Source organism: Benincasa hispida, chromosome 3 (assembly GCF_027475165.1).
Source record: "Benincasa hispida cultivar pf3 chromosome 3, pf3_genome.v1.1, whole genome shotgun sequence".
NCBI classification, from domain to species: Eukaryota; Viridiplantae; Streptophyta; class Magnoliopsida; order Cucurbitales; family Cucurbitaceae; genus Benincasa; species Benincasa hispida.
This window is the reverse complement of record NC_143480.1, coordinates 49,923,141-49,945,585: the sequence shown is the minus strand read 5'-3', so window position 1 is coordinate 49,945,585 and position 22,445 is coordinate 49,923,141. Positions and strand designations below refer to the sequence as shown.

General features: G+C 32.9%; 3 protein-coding genes across 4 annotated transcripts; 1 reads left to right on the top strand and 2 right to left on the bottom strand.

Annotated features, from left to right (window-relative positions):
- Positions 1–992: 992 nt before the first annotated feature.
- Positions 993–5,279, bottom strand: LOC120073780 (Pentatricopeptide repeat (PPR) superfamily protein). Of its 2 annotated transcripts, XM_039026619.2 has the most exons (3): positions 2,841–5,279; positions 1,768–1,943; positions 993–1,594 (listed from the first exon to the last, which is right to left on the bottom strand). In XM_039026619.2, the coding sequence occupies exon 1, from the start codon at positions 5,055–5,057 to the stop codon at positions 2,952–2,954; it is 2,106 nt and encodes a 701-aa protein (XP_038882547.2). In that variant the 5' UTR covers positions 5,058–5,279; the 3' UTR covers positions 993–1,594; positions 1,768–1,943; positions 2,841–2,951. The 2 variants fall into 2 exon arrangements, with proteins under 2 accessions (XP_038882547.2, XP_090168511.1); XM_090312385.1 differs by having other exon boundaries at positions 993–2,323.
- LOC120073781 (8-amino-7-oxononanoate synthase) lies at positions 1,137–2,274 on the top strand. The gene is given in 3 exon segments (XM_039026620.2): positions 1,137–1,463; positions 1,552–1,614; positions 1,616–2,274. Coding segments are annotated over 3 exon segments (768 nt in total). The 3' UTR covers positions 1,994–2,274.
- A 5,228-nt stretch (positions 5,280–10,507) lies between the features above and the next one.
- Positions 10,508–12,947, bottom strand: OPS (LOW protein: UPF0503-like protein, putative (DUF740)). Its single transcript, XM_039027369.2, has one exon. It carries the CDS (start codon positions 12,771–12,773, stop codon positions 10,743–10,745), a length of 2,031 nt encoding a protein of 676 aa, XP_038883297.1. The 5' UTR covers positions 12,774–12,947; the 3' UTR covers positions 10,508–10,742.
- Positions 12,948–22,445: the final 9,498 nt, after the last annotated feature.

Here is a 22,445-nt window from a genome sequence, read left to right as displayed (position 1 = left end):
TGAAAAAGATAAAATTTTTCGAAAAAAATTGGGTAAGATTTAGGATATATATAGAATCTTAGTGTTATTCCTATTGGAAATTTCACTAAAAAAGTTTAAATATATAAATTTCGATGTTAATTATGCCTGGGATTTCACCAAGAAAGCTGAAATATATAAAATCTTGGTGTTATTTTACTCGAGATTAGTACCGAGAAGCACATAATCTCAATGTATAATCTGGCAAGATGTATCGAGAAAGCCTCAAACAATCAATAAGTTGGAAAAAATTTGATTTTTTAACCAAGAAAAACTATTTTTACAAGTTCTAGAAAAAAAATACTAGTTTTGTGATGTAAAAACTTAAACGTGTTATTTCTAATAATTTTCCTTAATCTCTCCATCCTTATTGTACTAAAAAAATATCTTTTAAGTTTATCCTTAATATTAATGTTTAAGTTAAATTATCATTTTGGTCTTCATACTTTGAAGTTTGTTCAATTTTAATCCATGTCCTTTCAATTACCCAATTTTAGTATCTATACTTTCAATAAATTTTACATTTAGTCTCTCAAAATTAAATTTTATCGAAATTGGTTAAATAATAATAATAATTTTCATAAAAATAAATACAATATGTGAATATGTTTTCAACATTTATCATGAAATTTTAATGAATAACAAAAAAAATGTTTAAAAAAATCAAAAATAAACTAGCATTGAAGTTAAAATTTAAGATTTAATATTGGGATTAAAATTGAACCAACTTCAAAGTACTGAGATCAAAATAATATTTTAACCTAATTGTTAAAAAAATGAAAAGAAAACAAAAGGTCACTTATTAGCTTTTCTTTTTTTTATTTTAATAATAAAAAATTTTAAATATATTTTTTTATTATTATTATTATTAAAAAAAAAAAAAAAAAACTACTTTTCAGATTGTTCAACTGAATTAGACCACCTGGAAACGTCACAACTTTGGAATGGATAAGAAAACGATCCAAACTCCAATGGGAATCAATGATCAATATCTCATATTCTTAATATAATAAAGTGATAAAAATAACATAAAATGAGAGGTCCAAAAGAATTCCAAGCTCTCTCCTTTTTCTTCCTCCCTCCCTCAGCTCTCTCTCTCTCTAAAAGATAAACAAAAGATGATAGTTTTCAAACCAATTCAAACCTCTTTCGCAGTCCACAAGAATACCTTCTTATACACAGCAAGACTTCCCATTTCAAAGAACTCCTTGTGCTTTTGCCAGTCTAACACTTCTGATTCAAGTGCTTCCACACCACCTGAAGGAGATCCCCAAAAGCAAGAGATATTAGCCAGAATAGCACAACTTCAAACCCAAAAACTCCGTCTCACCGGCTTCTTAGATGAAAAGTCTGCTGATCTCACTCAGTTTGCTGAAGAGGCCAATGCAGAGTTTGAGAAGATTGGAGAAGACGCCCTCAGAGGGCTCGACGAAGCTAGTGCAAGGGTTGGTCTATGTTCGGTTTCTTTCTCTCATTTGTCACTGAAATTTATGGTTTTGAATATGACCCACTTTCTTGTTTTCTAATGAATAGATTATGGAGAACATTGAAAGCCAGATGCAGGTCTTTGAGGAGTCTGCAGAATTGAACAGGCAAGGAAATAGAGAAAAACGATGATATGTTGGCAAAATTTGAAGGCCAAATTGAAGAAGAACGAAATGAAGGTCTTTTCTTTAAGAACCTGAGGCAGAGAAAGCCTGCTGACAAAGTGAAGGCTAAAGTGGAAATGGAGAAGATTAAAGAGCTTACTAAAGAAAATGCTGGTTCGAAGACAAGGCGATATATCTATCTTGCATTCATTGGTCTGCTAGTCGTAGCAATTGCCGAATCATTCCTTTCTTCACCTGATTGGCGGAAAGTTGCAGTTCTTGGGGCAATGCTTATTGCTTTGATTTCTCAGTTTTCTTATGAGCAAAGGATGTCATCTGAAATAGAAAAAACAGAAATCAAAAAGCAACCTGAGGAAAAAGAGTGAAGAAGTCTTTGTTATTGCTGAAAGCATGAGGAAAAGATAGAAAATAATAACTATAGCATGAGATATAAACCCCAAGTGAATCCTCTCTGCTCGGGTCTGATACATCAAGCTACTTCACTTTTGCATCATTAACAATTGGTCTTGGTGATTATGACTTCAATCACCAAGACCTCTGTAATGAATTACAACATTTGATGCTTGGAATCTTCATGACGATTATTTGGAAAGATCTTGTACCAATAGCTTCAACATAATTATTAATTACATGACCTATTTTTGCAGTGGTTTGTTTAGTGCATAAAAATCCATTTTTGTATTATTTCTTTTCCACTGCAGAGGAAAATCAAGTGCAAGTTACGGAGCAGTTAAATAAAATAGCAAGCCGATCATATTTTCCTGCTAATCTACCCATCAATCCAAAATTTATAATAATAGTTATAAGAAAATAGAAAAAGTAAGACGTCGGTGCCTAATTGAAAACCTTTTAAATTTGAAGCAAAATTGTTTAAATCTTTTGAAAACATAATTATTAATAATGGCTCTATAAAATATATCACAATAAAAATGAAAATTTTGAAAACCTTGAACATCATTGGCCAGCCATCGAAACTAAAAGTTAAAATTGAGTTTCTTTGAATGATGGTCCTATCTCTAAGCCGAAGAGCTTGCAAATTATTCAAAGTACTCGGCATGCCAAGAAAGTGCAGTCTACTAGTTCAAAGCATATGTACTAGCAGATCTGGCACAATCACCAAGCAAGAGAGAAAACAGTCAAAGGAATCAGTATAAATCATTAGAAGATATCAAGTTGAAAAAAAAAAGTGATTTGGAGGAGGAGGGGACTTACTTTTTAATTCATTTCAATCAAGAAGATCAAGGTGAAGATCTATTGTCAATAATTTCCATAGCAAGAAGGTTGAAGATCCTCGTGGATTCAGAGCATCACACAAGAATCATATCATGTCGGAGACTCTGTAATAAGAACATATTCCGTTAAAGGTCTGTCATCAACTACTGCTCTTACAAGAATGTTCCATGTTGGGGCATTTGGAAGAATTCCATGCTGCAGAGCATCATATAGGAACCCAATGGCATCTGAAACTCGAGTGCAAGAGCAGAGCCCCTTAAAAGCAATGTTATAAGAAATAATATCTGGCTGAAGATGCGCTTCCAAGATGCGGTCCCAAATCTTTAAAGCCTCTGCGCAGTCTCCAGCTTTGTAAAGACCTTCCATGATGCTGTTGTGTGTTACAAGATCTGGAACACAGTTGACCTGTGCCATTTGATTAAAGATGTCCAGGGCAAGATCAACTTTTTGGGCAGTACAAAGACCATGAATTATTATGTTGTGCATGGTTACATCGGGCTTAAGACCCTTATTAATACAATGATGCCATAATTTGAGTGCCATGTCAAGCTTTTCTCCTCGACACAGACCATCAATCAACAAGGTATAAGTAATCACATCAGGCTTCAAACCCTCTTCCAGCATTTCCTTAAGAGAAAGATATGCATCGCTAAATCTTTCTGCCTTGCACAAACCATTGATAATAGTGTTGTAGGAAACTACAGTAGGAGCACAATCTTTGTTTTTCATTTCCCTTAGAAGAAGAATAGCCTCTTCAAGTTTAGAAGCTCGGACATATCCATTAATCAGTGAATTGAAGACATGAGAATTCAGTTTATGCTTATGTTTGTTCATCTGATGAACCAGTTCTACTGCTTGATCCAACCTCCCTTTTTTGCATAACCCATGAATCATTGATGAGTACGCAAAAGTATCCAAATCAGCTCCCTCATTTTCTGCTTCTTTTAATATTCTTAAAGCCTTACTCAAGTATCCATTTTTACACAACCCGTGAATCAACAGTCCGTATGTTGTTGAATCTGCCTTTAAGCCCCTCTCGTGTAAGAGCTGCCAATAACAAATCGCTTTTTCCACTTTCTTGTTGTCAAGCAACCCTTGAATCAATATGTTATAACTAACAATATTGCAACAGTTATTCTTACCCATTACTTCCCACAACTCAAAGCATTTACCTAGTTTCCCGGCTCGAAATAGACCACTGAGCATTGCATTATATGTTGTCACATCAGGGGATAACCCGTTGTCAATCATCTCCTGGAAAATTTTCTCAGCAGCATCGATGTTTCCTGCTTTGCTCAAGCCGTGAATCATAGAACTAAAAGTAAATAAATCGAATGACCTTTCGTTGTTCTTCATTCTAGTCCATATCTCCATACTCATCTCGAACTTCCCGAGCTTACATAAACCATTTATCATAATGTTATACGTTGCCACACTCGGATAAACTGAAGATTCTCTCAGTAATCTCTCCCAAATCTCATTGGCCTTCACAAGATCTCCTTTTCTGAAAAACCCATCAATCAGAATATTATAACACATAACATCAGGGTTCACCCCTCTCTCAGACATTTCATCAAACACCTCCAGTGCATCCGATAAGTTACCACTCTTCGCAACTGCATTAATTAAAGTACCATAGCTTAAAACATCAGGGTTCAAACCCTTTTCCGACATCCATTTCAACAATCCCTTAGCCTTTTCAAACTGCTTCTTCTTGCACGATATCTTGATCAAAATATTATAAGTCTGCAGATTGGGCGACATGCCCACTGTCTGAAAGTATGTGAAAAACAGTTCAGCTCGGCTCCACTGATTAGACTCAATGAACGCATTAAGCATAGAGTTATATGACCTAATTCCCGGTTTACACCCAAAAATGTCAACCATGTTTTGAAACAAATAAAGCGCTTGATCGGGCATTGAACACTTCGCATAGGCCTTGATAGCCGTCAGCGCAACATCTTCGGAGAAAGTGCATCTTTGAGTTCGCATCAGGTCCACGATCCGACCAACGTGAACAACGAGCTTCGGGTCGATAAGTCGCCGGAGAATATGGTGGAATACGAATGGTGAGTGAGCATAACCAGGATGCTGACAGGCCGAGTCGAATAGAGCGAGTGCCGCATTGGGGTTTTTCTCTGCTTTGAGGAGCTTTAGAAGCAGTGCAGGGGATAGGGCTTTGGGGAGCTCGACCATGACAAAAGCGTTAATAATTAGGGTTTCTGTATCGATTCAGGACATGCTATGATGATGATGCCGATACTTCCAGAACGGAAAATGCAATCGGAGACGAGTTTCCGGCGGGAAGTATTGGTTCATTGACGTGTGGCCGATACTTCCTTCTCATTCTTCTCTTCCCGTATTCCTCTTCCCTTTCGGTTCGCCACGCCAGCCATAACCATATAGTTCATAACACAGATTTTTGGAATTTTTATTTTCCTAACGTGATATTTATAGTTTGATTTCAAGTTTAAAAAGATTCTAATGAATGCAATTCCTCTTTTGACATTATTTTACTAGAATAATGTAACTATATGAATTGAATGATAAAATAGGAATTTACAACCTTTCAAAAGGTCAAAAGTAGTGATTGTTTTCTCAAATGTTCTTAGATCGTGTTATTTTAATGTTTGTAGTTTAGATTACACTCATACACCAAGAAGTATATTATTTTATCATGTAGTCACTTCAATTTGAATGATTGAATGGGGTAAAAGACCTGACGCTCCATTTAAACATATCTCCATCGTTAAATCGCGATATTTTCGTCTCTTTGGTCTAAATCGCATCCATACACGAAATGATACACTACTTTGTTGTGTAACTATTTCGACCTGAATAATTGTAATGATGCAAAACATACTGTTGGCGATCAGATCTTGTCTGCGTTCGCTGTTGTTGCGAGCCTCTAATAGGCTTGACTTTCGGCTCGCTTCTCTTAATCTAGTCTTGCTTCTGAACTGGCTTGTAGAAGAGATCCTCACCCTATATTGCTATCACAATCTGATGCCTAAGTTAGTATAGGTAGTGTATAGTTCAGCTAAACACACAAGAAGAAATGTTAGTGCTCTTCTTTGGACATTACTTACTCACCCCCTTTGGGTTCATTGGATAGGGCTATTTATAGGTATTTCCTACTAGCCCCTGGTTATGTGTAATTCCACAAATGTTAGGGCTATTTTTGGCGCTTAAGGTTGCAATGTGTCAGATCGAGCGCAACTCAATTATTTTTCAATTATATATTTATCAACTCGATTGATTGGCCCAAACCCTGAGACATTAACTTTTCCCTATTGGAACATCATTCTTGTATGCCTCCTCTCAATATCCTACGATTTTTGGGTCTTGCCTTGGATAACCCTCAACCACATGATTGTCCAATCAAGCATATCTTCTGATGGAAAAGTTGGCATATGCAGCGGAAATAAGAATCGATTTTATTCTAATTGCCTAAATTAAACATGCAACCCTAAATGAATTAATTAGGGTTATTTTGAAATAATACCTTTGAAGCTCCCGAAACTCCTCTATCGCCGCTCGAACACGAACTGGACACCACTAGAGCTGACTTACTATCCAATGGACTCAGAACTGAGTTGTAATACCCGATGGATGAAAAACCCAAGAGAGAGAAAAAAAGATGGAAATAGTAGAGTGAATTTTTGGGTTGGGTTTAGGTTTTTCAGCCCAAATTTTAAAAACCAATTTTTGCAAAATATCGAAAAAAATTTATCCAAAATCACAAGCCCATATTTATAGAAAAGGGCCATACAAAATTAGATGAAATAATTTCATAAAATCCCAACACCTAGAATCCACTATCTAAGTGGGCTTAATGTCTCCACTATGAGCCAACACCTAGCCCACTATTTTGTTAGTGGAATGATCCAACAAAAGTTTGGATTTTCCCACTAACTTTAGTCAAAGGGCAAAATAGTCATTTGGTCAAAGTCAAACTTTGACCAAAAAAGTCAACATTTTGACTTTTTATGATTTTTTCGTGTTGACTAATTTTGACCTCCCGAGCATGAATCCGCATTCATTTTCTCGAAATTCAAATCATATTTGAATATAAAGTCGGTCAAAGTTTGACTTTTCAAAGTCAAAAAAATCAACTCTTTGACTTTTTACATCTTTGACCATTTCAATTATTTCCGAGCTTCCGAATATGAACGTATTTATATTCTTGAAATTTAAATCACATTTAAATATTAAAGTTGTATCTCTAAACTAAAAAACTGACCACTATATCACATATACTTGTTGGTTTCTCTCTCTTCACCTAATTCGAATAATTCAAATTATTTTATCATACTGTTCTAAGTTTATTCCATATGAGCTAGTAGGGGAACCTAATGAACCTATAGATCATGGGCTTCAACGATCCGAGATTAGTTGGCTAAACTCTTTAGATGAAGTTAATCAACATTCGTTAACTCACGGGTCATTCCACTATAGTCTCATAGTTGCACTCCCCTCACTATAGATATATTTTTGTCCATATGATATAACCATGATTAGTAAGCTAATCCTTCACAAGTTGTTCATAATCTCAGCTGGGTCATAAAAACCATTTTACCCCCGAGACTACATCTTATTCCTCAAGTTCCACCGATCCTCTAATGAACAATTGGTTTAAGGTCCAACCTATAAATCGAACCCATCTCGGGCCAATGAGAGGGTAGAGCCCCTTGTTCAAGACTTGGATTCAGTACTAAAGGGAACAACCTATCTACTATCCCTATAACGCGTAGGAGTGAATTCCGTCTTGCACCCTATGTTCCCAGTTATCCACCTGATCTTACCCCTGAAATGGGAACAACCTATCTAATATCCCTATAATGAGCTGCCCTCACCTATGCAGATCTAAGGATAATTCCGAGTGAATGGGAGTTCATAGTTAGCTCAGGATTAAGATTAAGTTACCTAGGTCATCAATTAACGAAATAGTCAGTTTTATACATTAAACGGCATTTAGAACATAAAAGTGACTATTTCATGGTTCAGTCTTATGTAAACTCTTTACATAGGATGCTCCCATTTTCATGTCTCCACATGAACGGTTAAGGATCACATCATTTGTACTAACTACAAAATGGGCCGCATCCATAGTGTCCCCAGAATAAGGCACCCAACCTTATTCATATACTATAGACCATTTTGGCTATATATATTTGAACTTGATCCACATTTATGTCACTACATAAAGTTCAAACTTAAACTTAATAGCCTCGGAACCTTAGTTTATTGGATTCATGAATATAGAATTTAAATTTACTAAAGATTTTCAATAACAACTTTATTGAACAAGAATATGATATTACAAACTACGAGTTTTAGGACATAAAATCCAACATCTTCAATATTAGATTGCAATATTTCACATCAATGGTCTAGATCTTACTTATAAATGAAAAGTTACATTACTTCGACTCAAATAGTTATAATGAATGAGAAAATAGACATAATAAAAAATGTAATAACAAAATAGGGTGTAAAGATTCTTATTCAAAGCCGTTCAAGATATAGTATATATTTTATTGGGAAAATATCTTTTTTGTCTTAGATTTTGAGTCTATGTTACACGTTTGGTCATCAAGTGATTGTTTGGGCCCCAACTTCAAGTGGGTGAAGTAGGTTATTATAGTCCATCTCAATTCACATGTTTGAGTTTAATAGTTAGTGTTTCGAACTATTATAACCTACAATTAACAATAGTATTATTTCAAATCTCTCCTTATTATGCCAATAAGAGCTAGCTCAACTAGCATAGTGTTTGTACTATCGACTTCGAAGTCTGAGGTTCAATTTCCCCACCTCACATTAATTACAATACATTTCCATAATAATAATTATTATTAAAAAAAAAAAAAAAAAAAAAAAAAAAAAAAAAAAAAAACTCCAAATTTACTATTTCATACTCATCCTCCCTTTCTCTATTTTAGTTGAGGGGAAATTACTTTTAAGTTCTAAAGGCACTTCACATCTTTGGGAAAGCCCAATTCCACAATTGGGCCTTCTCATTGGGCTTTGCGTCATGCTACTCTTTTTTTCCTTTTTTAAAGAACTCTCTTTTCCTTTTAAATGCTCATTTTCATAAAAGTTATATCGGAATCACGTAAATAATAATAATAAAATCTAACATTATATATTAGTAGTAGTATGGCATGTTAACTAACTATGTCGCATGTATTTTTATTTATCATCTCTAAAGAATCCATTTATTTATTGATATATTTAGAATTATGTAAATAATAAGTTATACGCATTAATTGATAAAAATCTAAATATAAAATTTAATATTTTTGAAATTGGCGCTATTGTTAAGGCCTTCATTTATATATATATGTATATATATAAATTTATAGTATGTGTCTTTTTGACTTTTAGACACAAAATTGTCTAAAGTTTGCTTTTTCAGTGAAACATATAGGAAAAGGAGAAAAACATTATCTGAAAATTTGATTAATAATAATAATAATAATAAAATGTCTGATTGCTTTGACTCTTCCATCTCTTGTGTTCACAATCAGTCTTTGGTTTTTTTTTTTTCTTTTTTTCTTTTTTATTTTTTTCCTCAAAGACAAAATCATTACTTAGCTTTAGTTACTGTTTAGAAGATGGGATTCGAGCCTCCTCCACAAAGAACCATTCTTTTAACAAAGATTTCTATGATCTAGATGGGATTAAAAATCATTTTCTATTCTAATTTTGTTTCAAATTAATGTTATTCTATTTAAATGATAATTTCACAACTTTGTATTTGTGTTTAATTGGGACGTTAGTTTAATTCAATTAATTAATTCTTTATATAATAGAGTTTAAGGATTTAGTCGACAAGATTCAAATGAAATCTAAACTACTTTTTTAAAGCTTATGTTTTTATAATCTTTTATTTGCATCATCACAATGAAAGTTATGAAATTGACACATTTGTGACTCATGTATGCGTATTGATACTCGACTCTTACGATTGGTACTCCTTAGATTTTTTTGATATTTTTTTTTATAATTATTCCTTTAAGTAGCGAATAGCAAGTAACAAGGAAAGAGAATTAAAAATATATAGAGAGAGATAGATGAATGAGAATTACGTGAGTGAATCGCAAAACGAGGAAGAGGAAATTAGCAAAAAGGTAATAATAATAAGTGAGTAACAAGAATTGAGATCGAGATTCGAGTATGACACAACGAAATTGATTCCGTAATTTCACTTTGTGATGATCAAACAAGTTATAAAGCTTATGTTTTAGGAAGTGAGTCGAATCTTATCTCAACCTTATGAAAATGATTCTCTAAAACAATATATATTAAAACATATGTTCAAAACAACATAGATACTTTAAAAATCAATTTTCTTCCTCTAAATTTGTGTATTGATACTATTTAAAATTGACTTTGTAAAACATCTTACCAATATTTTGATACTATCGATGATTTAATCTTCAACTAGATTTACAAATAAAGAGTCATAATTTGATATCAAACAAATTCATGTTTAAGATCAAAAGGGTCTCAAGAATCAAACATTATCTATCCTCTCCAATTCAAGTTTGCCTGAGGAGAAATCATAATTAATTTTGTGCAATATATGTAATAACAAATTTTAATTAAGGGAGGGGGGGAAGAAAAAATATAAATATATATTTGAAGGAAGAAGAAACACTGAAATTTTTGTTATTTCAGTAAATTGAGAATTTTATGGTAAAATCATAATTAGCAGCAAGAGGCAGTTCTTTTCATGGGTTCTTTTTTTTTTTTTTTTTAATCCAATTCCAACAAAAATTACACAGAAATTCACCACCAAATTAAACAAAAACACTAAATTTTTCTTCTTCTTCTTCTTCTTCTTCTTCTTCTTCTTCATCTTGTTCTTCAATTTCAGTACAATCTCAGTACACTTCTAGCAATGGACTGAGCAGGATTCGGCCGATTCTTCACAATTCCCCCTCGCCGGCTTCCCTTCATCGGCGTCAAATAGAATCGTAAAAGCCCATTATCGACCACCTCATTCGGTGAAAATCTCGCACTTTGATTTCTCTCCAGCACGAAATCTTCTTTCTTCTTCCTCAAGAATCCGCCGCTTGTTTCCTCATTGCTCTTTCTCATGCTTCCAAACGATCCGCCGTTGTTGCTCTGTGAGCTTCTCCAACTCACGCTACTGTTGCTTCTCATCATTTTTGGATTAAAACCCATTCCTCCTCCGATTCCTCTAACCTCGACGTTTCGATCGCCTCGAAATTCCGGCCATGATTCCGACAAGGATCTCGTCACTCCGTTCGTTCTGCTACTGTATCTGTCTTCGTCTTCGTATTTGTTGCCGGTTCGTCGGTTTATGAATGCCCAAATGTTCCAGCCCTTTCCCCACCGGCGGGACTTTTTTGCCTCCTTCCGGTCGCCGTTTCTGAAAGGAATTTCGAACGTCTCTGAACAATCGTCTCGCAAGGAATTCGAGTTGGAATCTCTTAGGATTTTGTTGTCTGGAGCTACCAATTTCGGTCCGGAAAAGAAATCGGCTGTGGCTGGAGAGACTTTCGCGTTTGAGGATGATTTAATCTCGTCCATATCCGCTATGACGGCCGCTGCTGTTTTCCTCAGCGAGCTTGATCTGTCGAGGCTTCTTCTCCGGCGAGAGGAGTCGGAGTAGTAATCTCTGGTTTGTTCCGAACCACCGGGGACAGTTTCATCGTCATTGCCGGAATTTGCAGGTTCTTCGACTGGAATTTGAGTATCGGTTCGAGAAACGTGAATCGGAGCATCTTCAACAACAGAGAGCATCGTCGGCATTCTGGTGAAAGTACGGCTTACTAAATAGCCATCCCAGGAAGCTCGTGGTTCATCAAAGGAGTAACGAGGATCGTCGAAGGACATTCGTCCGGCGTCGAGGGAGAATCTCGGATCGGTATCACAGGACCGGCGACCATAGCCGTAATCGGCGATTTCCGACTGTGTTTCTCTGAATTGACGGCCAATTGGCTTCTCCACCGGCAATGTAGCGGAGATACCGCCATTTCTGCGCTTCTTGAGCTTCTGCTTGTCTCTCCATTTCTGCCATTTCTTGCTGAAAACAGAAGCGGCCGACCAGAAACTTCCGGCGATCTCCTTGAAATCCCGACCGGAGGGTTTCTTGGGTTGAGAATCTAGATCTATGTGATCCTTTATGCTCTTGAAGTCGTCTTGTACAAGCTCGATTTCAGGCCTAATTTGTTCTTCATTCTCCTCTTCCTCTTGTTCTTCTTCCTCTTGTTCTTCTTCCTCTTCTTCAAGAATTTCTTGAACTCTATCCTCCACTACATTACCAGCATTGGATTCCTCAGAAATCTCAACTTCCGGTTCAGTTTCGTCGTCTTCTTCGTCTTCTTCCTCAGGTTCCAAAACCGGACCTCGAACAACAGAAGAAGCAGCAGCCAAATTTCTAGGTTCATCCTCAATGTGAACACCACCGCCATTACTAACCCGAGGAGCTTCATTCCTCAATGGATTCCGTTCATCATCCTGAGTGAAAAGAGTCCACAGAGTATTCCGAACCCTCACGTCACAGGATTTCCTCTGAGGCTCAAACACACCGGAAAACCCTTCATTCTTAGACGCTGAAAACGACTTAGTCCGACGAAGCTCAGGAAGAAACGCAGACGGTTTATTCCGACCAGAGGCAGCGGAGGGTCCTCCACCTCCACCAGCAGAAGGTCTGAAAATAGCCTTGAGAGCAGCGGCGGCGGCGCTGGAGTTAATCGGCGGCTTTCGAGAAGAGGAAGAAGTTGAAGAAGAAGAAGGTTCGAGAACAGCGAGACGCTCGCAGAGACATGAAGGACAGAAACCAGTGAAACGCTCTTCTGGGTGACGGTCACAGGAAGTTGAAGGACGGTGGGGTTGCGGCGGCAAAGGCGGTAGCGCCTCCGTGACAGGATTCATTTCCGGTGAGAAAGATTGAAACAGGGGATGTTCATGTTACAAAGCAGAGAAAAAAAATGAGTGAAAGAGAGAGAAAGAAGAGAGAGATTGAGTGTAACGGACAGAAAAGAAAATAAGGTTAAAAGCATCCGCAAAATTTTAGAGAGAGAAATTCTTTGAAAGGAGTGGGCCCACAAGCTGCGTGTTGCATCCCTTTTTTTTCATTTTTTATTTTTTTTAATTTCTTTTTTGTTTGTTAAAAGAAGGGAAAATTACTCTTCTAGGGACATGCGCCACTGTGAAATTACCATTTTGTACCCTTCTTCTGTACTCCCCTTACCCCAGGCCTACACTTTCTAGGTTCTGTTTGGCTAACTTTTCTTTTTTTCTTTTTCTTTTAAGTTTATTTAATGAAAAAGCAATTCATTTTTTAACAAACATTTTCTTCCTCATTCAAATTAATAATAATAAATAAAATCGATGATATATGTTTTAATTAATTAAACGATATTTTTTCTTCGAATTTTTTTTAATTAAACCATGTTTATAATACTAGAGACTTGTTAAATTACCCATGTAATTTTGTGTAGAGATTTACAATATAAGTTAGAATTTTAATTATTGTTAGATAATATATAATTAAATTTATCTTCATCAATTACCTTAAGTTTTTGAATTCATCATTGATTTAAGATGATATCAGAGCATGTTACTTAATGATATCTTAGGTTTAAGCATTACACTATTATTTACTTTCCATATTAATATCAAACCTCTTAAAATGTGGAAATGTCATTAACATAAATATAGATTAATGTTAGAAAACAACTTATATATCAATTAGGTACACATCTTATATTCAAGTTGTAACTAGGGAGAATAATTACTTTCTTGTAAATGATTATTTGGAGGTTAATTTACAAGTTTTTTTTTTTACATCCGTGAATATCGGAGCCAACAACATTTGAGACTAAATTACAAGTTCATTTTAATGTTTTGTTGAATCGTGAAGGTTTCGTTTGATAACCGTTTTGTTTTTTAAAAATTAAGCATATAGATACTACCTCCAAATTTCGTACTTTGTTATCTATTTTTTTACCAATGGTTTGAAAAATAAGTCAAATTTTGAAAACTAAAAAAAAAGTAACTTTTAAAAAGTTATTTTTGTTTTTAGAATTTATCTAAGAATTCAATCATTGTACTTAAAAAAATGCAAATTATTGTAAGAAATATGAATGAAACATGCTTAATTTTAAAAAACAATAACTAAAAAAAAAAAAACCCTAAATGGTTACCAAATGTATCCTATGTTGACTTTCTATTTTGTCTCTAATAAGTTTTAATCGTTTGGGGCACTGAGTTGAGATATGGTGTTTGGGGTGTAGAGTTGAACTCATATGTTTAGTGTTTTGAAACTTTTTTATTCAAAAATTATACTTATCTTTTGTTTGAATGAAATATGGATTGCAATTTTTTTCTTTTTATTGTTAAAACTTTTCTTTCTTTCTTTCTTTCTTTCTTTTTTTTGGGCAATGAACAACAACTAACTCATTTCATTTCTCGTAGAAATATGGTTAAATAAAATGAAAAACTAAAGCGAAATCAAAACTTTTGATCCTAGCTTAATTTTCTCCATGAGTTTCATTATCATCTTCTTCTTTTTATTCTACTTCTTATTGTTGCTCTATATTTTTACTATGTCATGAATTTTTTAAAATTAAATCTCCCCCATCATCGTAACAACCAATGGAATGTCATCACATTTCTTCAACCGTTGCACTTTCATTTCCCCTCAATTTGGAGGATCATCAGAGAACAAATCTCTATTTTTCACTAATTCTTGCTATAAAATGTTTCATGAAAAAAAAATCAATTTATGTTTTTTTTTTTAATATGTTACATACTTTTCAACTACGTATATATTTTTCATTAAAATATTCTTAACACTCATTTAATATGTGAATTAATAACGTATAAATATTGCACTTAATGTAGACAAGATAATTTATATATATATATAATCAACAACCCTACAACATACTTTAACCGTCATCAGTCTTTTAGTAATTGGAAGTGGTTGTTGAAGTTGATTATCGAAAATGATTTTTGCTGGAGTTTTTAGTCGGAGGTCGTTATCGGAGCTTGAAGTTGGTCACATGAATGTGTATTGGAGTTGGTTGTCGAAGTTTGTCATCGGAGGTGGTTTTCGAATACTGAAGTTGGTCTGACAAAAGTGGCTGTCGAAGTTGATCATCGAAGATGGTTTTCGTTGGAGATTGTAGTTGAAGGTTACTATCAGAGCCTGAAGTTAGTCGCATGAAGGTGGTATTAGAGTTGGTTGTCGGAGTTTGTTGTCAAAGATGGTTGTTTAAGCCTCAAGTTAGTCATCGGAGTTGCTCGCTTAAAGATGATTTTCATTGAAGTTTGTAATCGGAGGTGGTTGTCGGAGTTAGTCATTAAAGCCAATTGGTCGTCGGAGTTGGTAGCAAGAAGGTAGTCGTCGGAGTTGGATCACCAGAGGTGGTTGTTGGAGGCCATAATTGGTTATCGGAGTTGGTCACACGAAGGTTGTCGGCCGTTGGAGTTATCATCGTAGGTGGTTGTCGGAGTCAGAATTTCGTCATCAAAATTGTCATCAGAGGGGGTTGTCGAAGCCCGAAGTTGGTCGTCGAAGTTGTCATCAGAGGTGGTTGTCAGAGCCCAGAGTTGGTCGTCGAAGTTGTCATCAGAGGTGGTTGTCGAAGCCCGGAGTTAGTTCTTGAAGTGTGACAGTGGCCGATAAGTGAAGCCATTGAAAACATAGGAAGAAGGGAGAGTTGAGGTGAGTTGATAAAATATACCAACTCAACTCCACCAACATTTAAAGTTGGTGGGGCAAACAATGAGTTGATATATAATACTAACTCAACTTAACTCATATTGGTGAGCCAAACACCCCAAAAAATGTTTAATAGATTATTAAATATTCAATTTCTATATTTTAAACTCCAAAAATCTACTATAAACAAAAATTAATTTAATCTATAATTCTTAAATCACCGATTATTGACCCAAAAACTTAAGTTGAGGTGAAGGTAAATTTAATCATATATCATCTAATACTCCCCTCACTTGTGGACTTGAAATAAGAAGAAGACGCAACAAGTGAAAATGAATATTGATCGAGGAGGAAATAACAATGCAGGGGCTTGAACACAGAATCCCCTGAACCAACATGTTTTGATACCATTTTATCGATGTTTTCATCAGTATATTTGTAAAATTGATTCATCGATGCCAAAATGAGCTTGGTTAAGTGGTATTTACATGTGTTCTGTCTCTAGAGGTTAGAGATTCAATCCCCTATCCCATACAGTTGGTGCGCAAAATCTTTGTAGTCTTGGGTCCATGGATAAAATTCCTTTGTGCTTGTGAATGCATTTGAACCAACATGCAAGAGAACTCGCATCGATGTGGTTCGAACGTATTCCTTGAGCTCAATAGGCATTTGTATCGACGTAACATTTTTTATATCGAAGGATTGAGTTTCTCATGGACAAAAAGATAATAATAAAAGATATTAATCTAATATCAAATATAAATTTTGCTCCTCTCATGTTATATATATTATACAAATTCAAATATTAAATAATAAATTCCTTTCCATATAGATTTATAATATATTATTTATAGTGAAGTTATACTTTTCTTTCTAGTACAGAGAAGTTATACATAATGTTACCAAAAGCAGTACTAAAAACATAATTAACAAATAAAAAGGGAAAAATGATCATCAACTTTAAGAAAAACAAGAAAAATGAAACTTGGGGAAGGAAATACTGTACTTTCTTTTAATTACTTTTATTGTGAATTTTCCTTTTAAAAAGATTCCTGAGATAGGATGATAACAAAGGTGAAAATTTATTTTTTTTAAAAAATTAAAAAGTAAATAAAAACTAGAGGGTTGGGTTTTGAAGAGGAAGGGTTTTATTTTTATTTTTTATTTTTTATTTTTTCACATGGTTTTCTTACCTTTTTCCCTTTATTTCTTTTCCCACATCCTTTTTCTTTTCCTGTTTTAGGATTTTCTTTTTGGTTTTTATGGCTTTCTCAATCTTTTGCATTTTTTTTTTAAAAAAATAATTTATTTTCATTTTTCCTCCCAAACAAATAGGGTTGCTTCCCAAATCCCAATCTCCATTTTGGTTGTGTTATTCTTTGTTTCTTTTGCTTTGTTTTGCAATAACAAGTAAGAATTTGATGTTTCACCCTTAAGTTTTGCATAGCCATTCCCAAAGTACAAATCCCTTTTTTATTTCTCTCTTCTTTTTTAGTTCTCCTATTTTGTCACTTGTCATGTCCAAATAAATTAAATTACATATCTTGATAAGTATTTAAATGACCGTCTTTGCTAATAGGTCTTTAAAGTTTAAAAAGTATTTAATAAGTTTTGAACTTTTGATTTTGTGTCTAATTTGAACCTATTCGACTTTTTAATAAAATCCATGTCAAGGATTGTTATATTAAAATTTTAATGCTCTTTTAGTCACAAAATAATTAGTTAATTTCTTTATTGAAAAAATGTTGAAAATGGCAATGACTTCGTTTCAAATTTTAGCTTTTTTTTAAAAAAAACATTTGTGAAAAAAATAAGTATTAGGCAAGAAAATTATAGGCGGTTTACCAACTTAATTTTTAAAATAAAAATAGTTATTAAATGAAATCTAAAACATGAATAAATAAATAAATAAGTGAATATAAGTTTATGGTCATCTAAACAAATAAGTTTGTGATCATGTAAACATAATTACATAAGTATTTCGACGGTTCATTTCTCTAGCTCTTCATCTTGGTATTTGTGTTGGTGTGTTATCCTTCATGCTCGGGGATGGTTTGTAGCCCTTGGTTCGTTTTCTTTTTTTTTTTTTTTTTTTTCATCTTCTTCTTCTTCTTCTTCTTGGAGATGGGTTTAGTTGTTTGATTTGGTTTAATTTTTCATTAGAAAGGGGTGTGGTATAATGGTTATTTTAAATGCACCATAGTTTCCTTCGCACTAAGGTGTATGAGATTTCCTCTATCCAGTTGGGATTTGGGTTTTACATTCTAATTTTAGAGCAAATACGGTCTATAGTAGCTGGGGTTGAGAAGGAGGATTATGTGACATGTGGCTCTCTTATCAGTCAAGAGTATTTTCAGTTACTAATGATTGGGAGTTCATACGTCCTATGCATCTTATGATGCCTTGGTCTAGTCTCCTTTGGTTTGGAGGTAACGTCCCCAACATGCTTTCATTATTTGGCTTGTGATTCACAATTGGCTTTTAGAAGTGTGATCGTATTGGCAAGTTGTGTCCAAATATCTCGAGTGTATATGTTGCACTGGTAAGGTTGAGTCTCGAAACAATTTATTATTTGATTGCCCTTTTAGTTGGGTTATCTAAGGGGATGGTTCTCTTTTGAAGAAGATGTCGTCGTAGGATAACTCAATGGGACATAGGACTTGATTGGATTTGTTATATGAATGCAGATAATAGGTTGCAGTGTAAGGTCTGAAACGTAGCATGGTGGGCCAATTTATCATATGTGAGAAAGTGTAATCTTTTTATTAATGAGTCTAACTTACGACCCCAAAGGATTACTCAAATTATGTGGTTTGATGTTTTTTTCCCTATCGTTCTAAGTGGCTTGAAGCTTTTTATAAGATGATTGGCTTATCCTCTTGGAACCTATTTTCTTGAGTTGTATGAGCTTTCCAATGTAATGGGTATTTCCTTTGTTCTTTTTTTTTTCCCTTCATATCTTCTAGGGGTGTACATTGTTTGAGATAATTTTTTGGACCTACTCGAATGACCCAAATAGGATATCCAACCTAACCCAACCAAATCCTTAAAATTTAGTTTGGATCAGGTTGAATTGTCAAATTATTTAATTTTTTTTCTTTTTTATTGCATTTTTTTATCAACTTAAAATACTTAAATTTAGGTACAACACATATTAATAATTAAAATTTCATAAAACTCAAATGTTAAATACCAAAATCCAAGATTTCTATTACAAACTTCATGTAAATATTATAGAAATATATATGATTACAATGTTTATAAGTTATTATATATATATATATTTATATATATATATTTATATATATTTATATATATATATATTTATATATATATTAGAATTTCAGGTTGGGTTGAGTCCATCCAAATTTTTAAAAGTGTAACCAGACCCAATACAATACAACTCAACCATTACAATTTGGGTTGGGTAGTCCGAATTGTTTGGATTTTCTGGTCATTTGAACACCCCTAAATCCTAATATACTCTTATTGCGTTTTGATTGTATAAACCTTAGGTTGTGAGGTCTCTTGTCCTTATTACAACTCAATACCTTTGCAATATATATACACACACATATGTATAATCTTTTTAGTACAAAAATTGTAAGGGTAAAAATTAAATATTCGACTTAGGGGAGGTAATGCAATTATAATCGAGCTAAAGCTCACTTTAAATTAGGGTTGACAACAAGACCGAGGCCGAGGAAAGGAGAGGGGGATTCCCCATCCCAATTATATAAATATATAAATATTTGTAAAATTAATATATATATATATATATATATATATATACACATACATATTAAAAAAATAAAAATACAATCAGGGTCAAGCTCGAAGACGGGAATACCCTCCCTGTCCCCAACTGAAAACCCGATTATAATCTCGATTTGACTCCATCTGATTTTTGTCAATCCTACTTTAAATATGTTTGGGAATAATTTTCACGTAGCCATAGTCACTCATGGCATTGGCAAAATCACTTTCTTTCAAAAATCGATATTTGGCAAATGTTAAAATTGTTTTTTAAATGGATATTTGGGAAATGTTAAAATTATTTTTTAAATATAAAATATTTTAGAATTGACTTTTCAACAAATGTGCTTTTAGTGGGGTGATAAACTCGGGAATCACCCCACACATCTTGCCCCACTTTCTTTTCCTTTTGTAACTAAAATTTGCTCCGCTTATGTATTATTGATTAATTTCTTTAAAAATAATAAAAAAAAAAAAACTTACGATGATTGATAGTTTTAAAAATTACTTTTGAAATCAAACGTAATAATTCAAAATCACAATTAAAAAATTAGAACCAAATATCTATATAATTATATGAAAACCAATAGTACATAAATCTCTTTTTCTAAGATTACTATACATACACTATTGTAGATAACTAATAAACGTACTTTGATATTTAGTAATCAATTTTAAATTTTAAATTGTAAACAAATATTGAGGTAATGTAAAATACACTTTGCCTATGAGATTTGAACTTATCTTATATTTGGTGTGAGGTTTCAAACCTAATGCATTTGATTTTTTATATTTAAATTTAGTTTTTATTTAGTTCTTAAAATTTTAAATTGGACATTTTTTGTCCTTAAAGTTTTAAATTAATTTTTAAATTTTCCCTAAAAAAAGTTCGCCATTTGATGATATAACAAAATGAAGACATATCAATTAATGCACGATAATTTGTTATGTATTTTTAAAATAGAAAATGCCAAGGGACCAATAACTAAATATCATTTTCAAACATCAAGAACAGATTAGAAATCAAATTTAAATATTGAAAGCTACGATCACTTTTTAAGTAAACTTTACTCACAAAAAATAGAAATCAAATTCAAATTAAGCTCTGAAAACTTCATAGATTAAACTAAATTTCATTTCAATAGTCTAAAAAGTGCATTTATTTTACCTTATGATGATTTAAGAGGAAATCAAAATGTCTATTCTAAAACTAACCAAAATAAAAGACATGAATCAACCCACAACGTTTTTTCTTTTTTTTTTTAAGTACAAATGAAGTTTGACAGATTCGAGCTATGGACCTCATAATTTTTAACATACTTAAATATCAATTGAGTTGTACTCGGTATAATCATCTTTCTTATATTTAATTGTTTGTGCTAATATATTCTCTTTATAAAAAAAAAATAATAAAAAATCAGCTCACGACGTGATTTTGTTTCCAATAATTGTTACTATTAGTTTTACCATCAAATGAAGAGTTACAATTTTTTTTTAAAAAAAATATATATATATATATATTATTTATTATTTTTGGCTCCTTAGTCGGTGTTTAGATGGAATAGAGAAAAAGGGTAGTGTGGTCTTTTGGCTTTGGCATGCCTTTCCATATTCTACTGACACTACCCTAAGTTTTCTTTTACTTTTAAAGCTGCATTTAGGATTGTTATACGTTTCAAAATAATTTATGGCAATTGTGTTTTTAGAAATATCAATTATTTAGTAGACTATTATTTGATAAATTTTACATTTAAAATAAAAAAATAGATAATAATATTTGATAAATTTGAATTAGATTTGATGTGACTTAATTATAAAGATTAAATTAAATATATTACATAATGTATAAGTTGATATTTGATATATGGATTTCGAGTTAAGATCAAGTATATTATATGTTTATAAAGAAACGACAAATATAGGGTAGTTATGAAAAAAAATGATTTTAATAATATTGAAAAAAAAAACAATAAATTTGTGATTTAAGGTGGGATCTTAAAATATTGACAAAAATAAGTAGGAAACTCGTATACCAGGTACACGAGTTCATTCCCTTCGAAACATTTTTTCATGTTGTTGTCGGGTTATTGACCACGTGGAACTCGTGTACCAGGTACATGAGTTTTCTATTTTTTTTTTGAAATATTCATAAATACAATAAATAAATAAATAATAACCAACGTTAATTTTAGCTTTATGTTAAATCCATTGCCTTCACATGTAAAGCACCGTGTAGACATATACTAATGCCAGATATTTTCCTTTCTTAAAAGTATATTTTCTTTATCAATCACCTTACCAAATTTATATTTTTACTTATGCAAATCAAAGAATAAAACAAGTTGTAGTCCCCTCTCTCGATTATTCAAATACAGAAAAAAGTCATTCATAAATCTTCAAGATTTCGAAGAGAGAAAGGAAGAAGAAGAAACGTACATAGCAATTATGTTTGGCATTTCGTCTACATCAATTATACATAACCTTCGAGACTTCATTAATTTAGAATTACAAGATGAGATAGATAAAAAACTAAGTTCCCTCAATTCCTTGAAACAAAACACAAAAATTTATTGATCGAAAAAAGTTGAAGACAACATAATTTGAAAAAGAAGAAAAAAAGATAAATTTGGAGGGATTGAAATAGTAGACATGTATTACATATCATATTTGATGATTAAAGTAGTGGGAAAATCTTATAAAATCTCTCCAAATTCTCTATAAAATTAGATTTTAGAGATTGAGATTAAAAAAAAAAAATCCTTATAAAAGGGGCAAACAAAAACAATTTCTTTTATTCTAAAATCAAATTCTCTCTCAAATTTCTTTCCACAAATTGTGGACGATGTCCACGATTTTGCATGATTTTGACGTGAATGTCCGGTTTGTTTATTTGTTTGTTTTTTTTTATTTTTGCTGGGTAGTTTTTTGCTAGGGTGGCACCTAAATTGTGTATCCCGTACACGATTTATCCAAACATGGACAGGGGTTACATTAACACTAAATCGTGTATGGGGTATGCGATTTAACAACTCTAAATTTGTCAATACTTTTCAACCTACCCTATTTTTGTCAATATTTGATTAAATTATATTATTTTAAAAAGATCATGAATTTTCCAA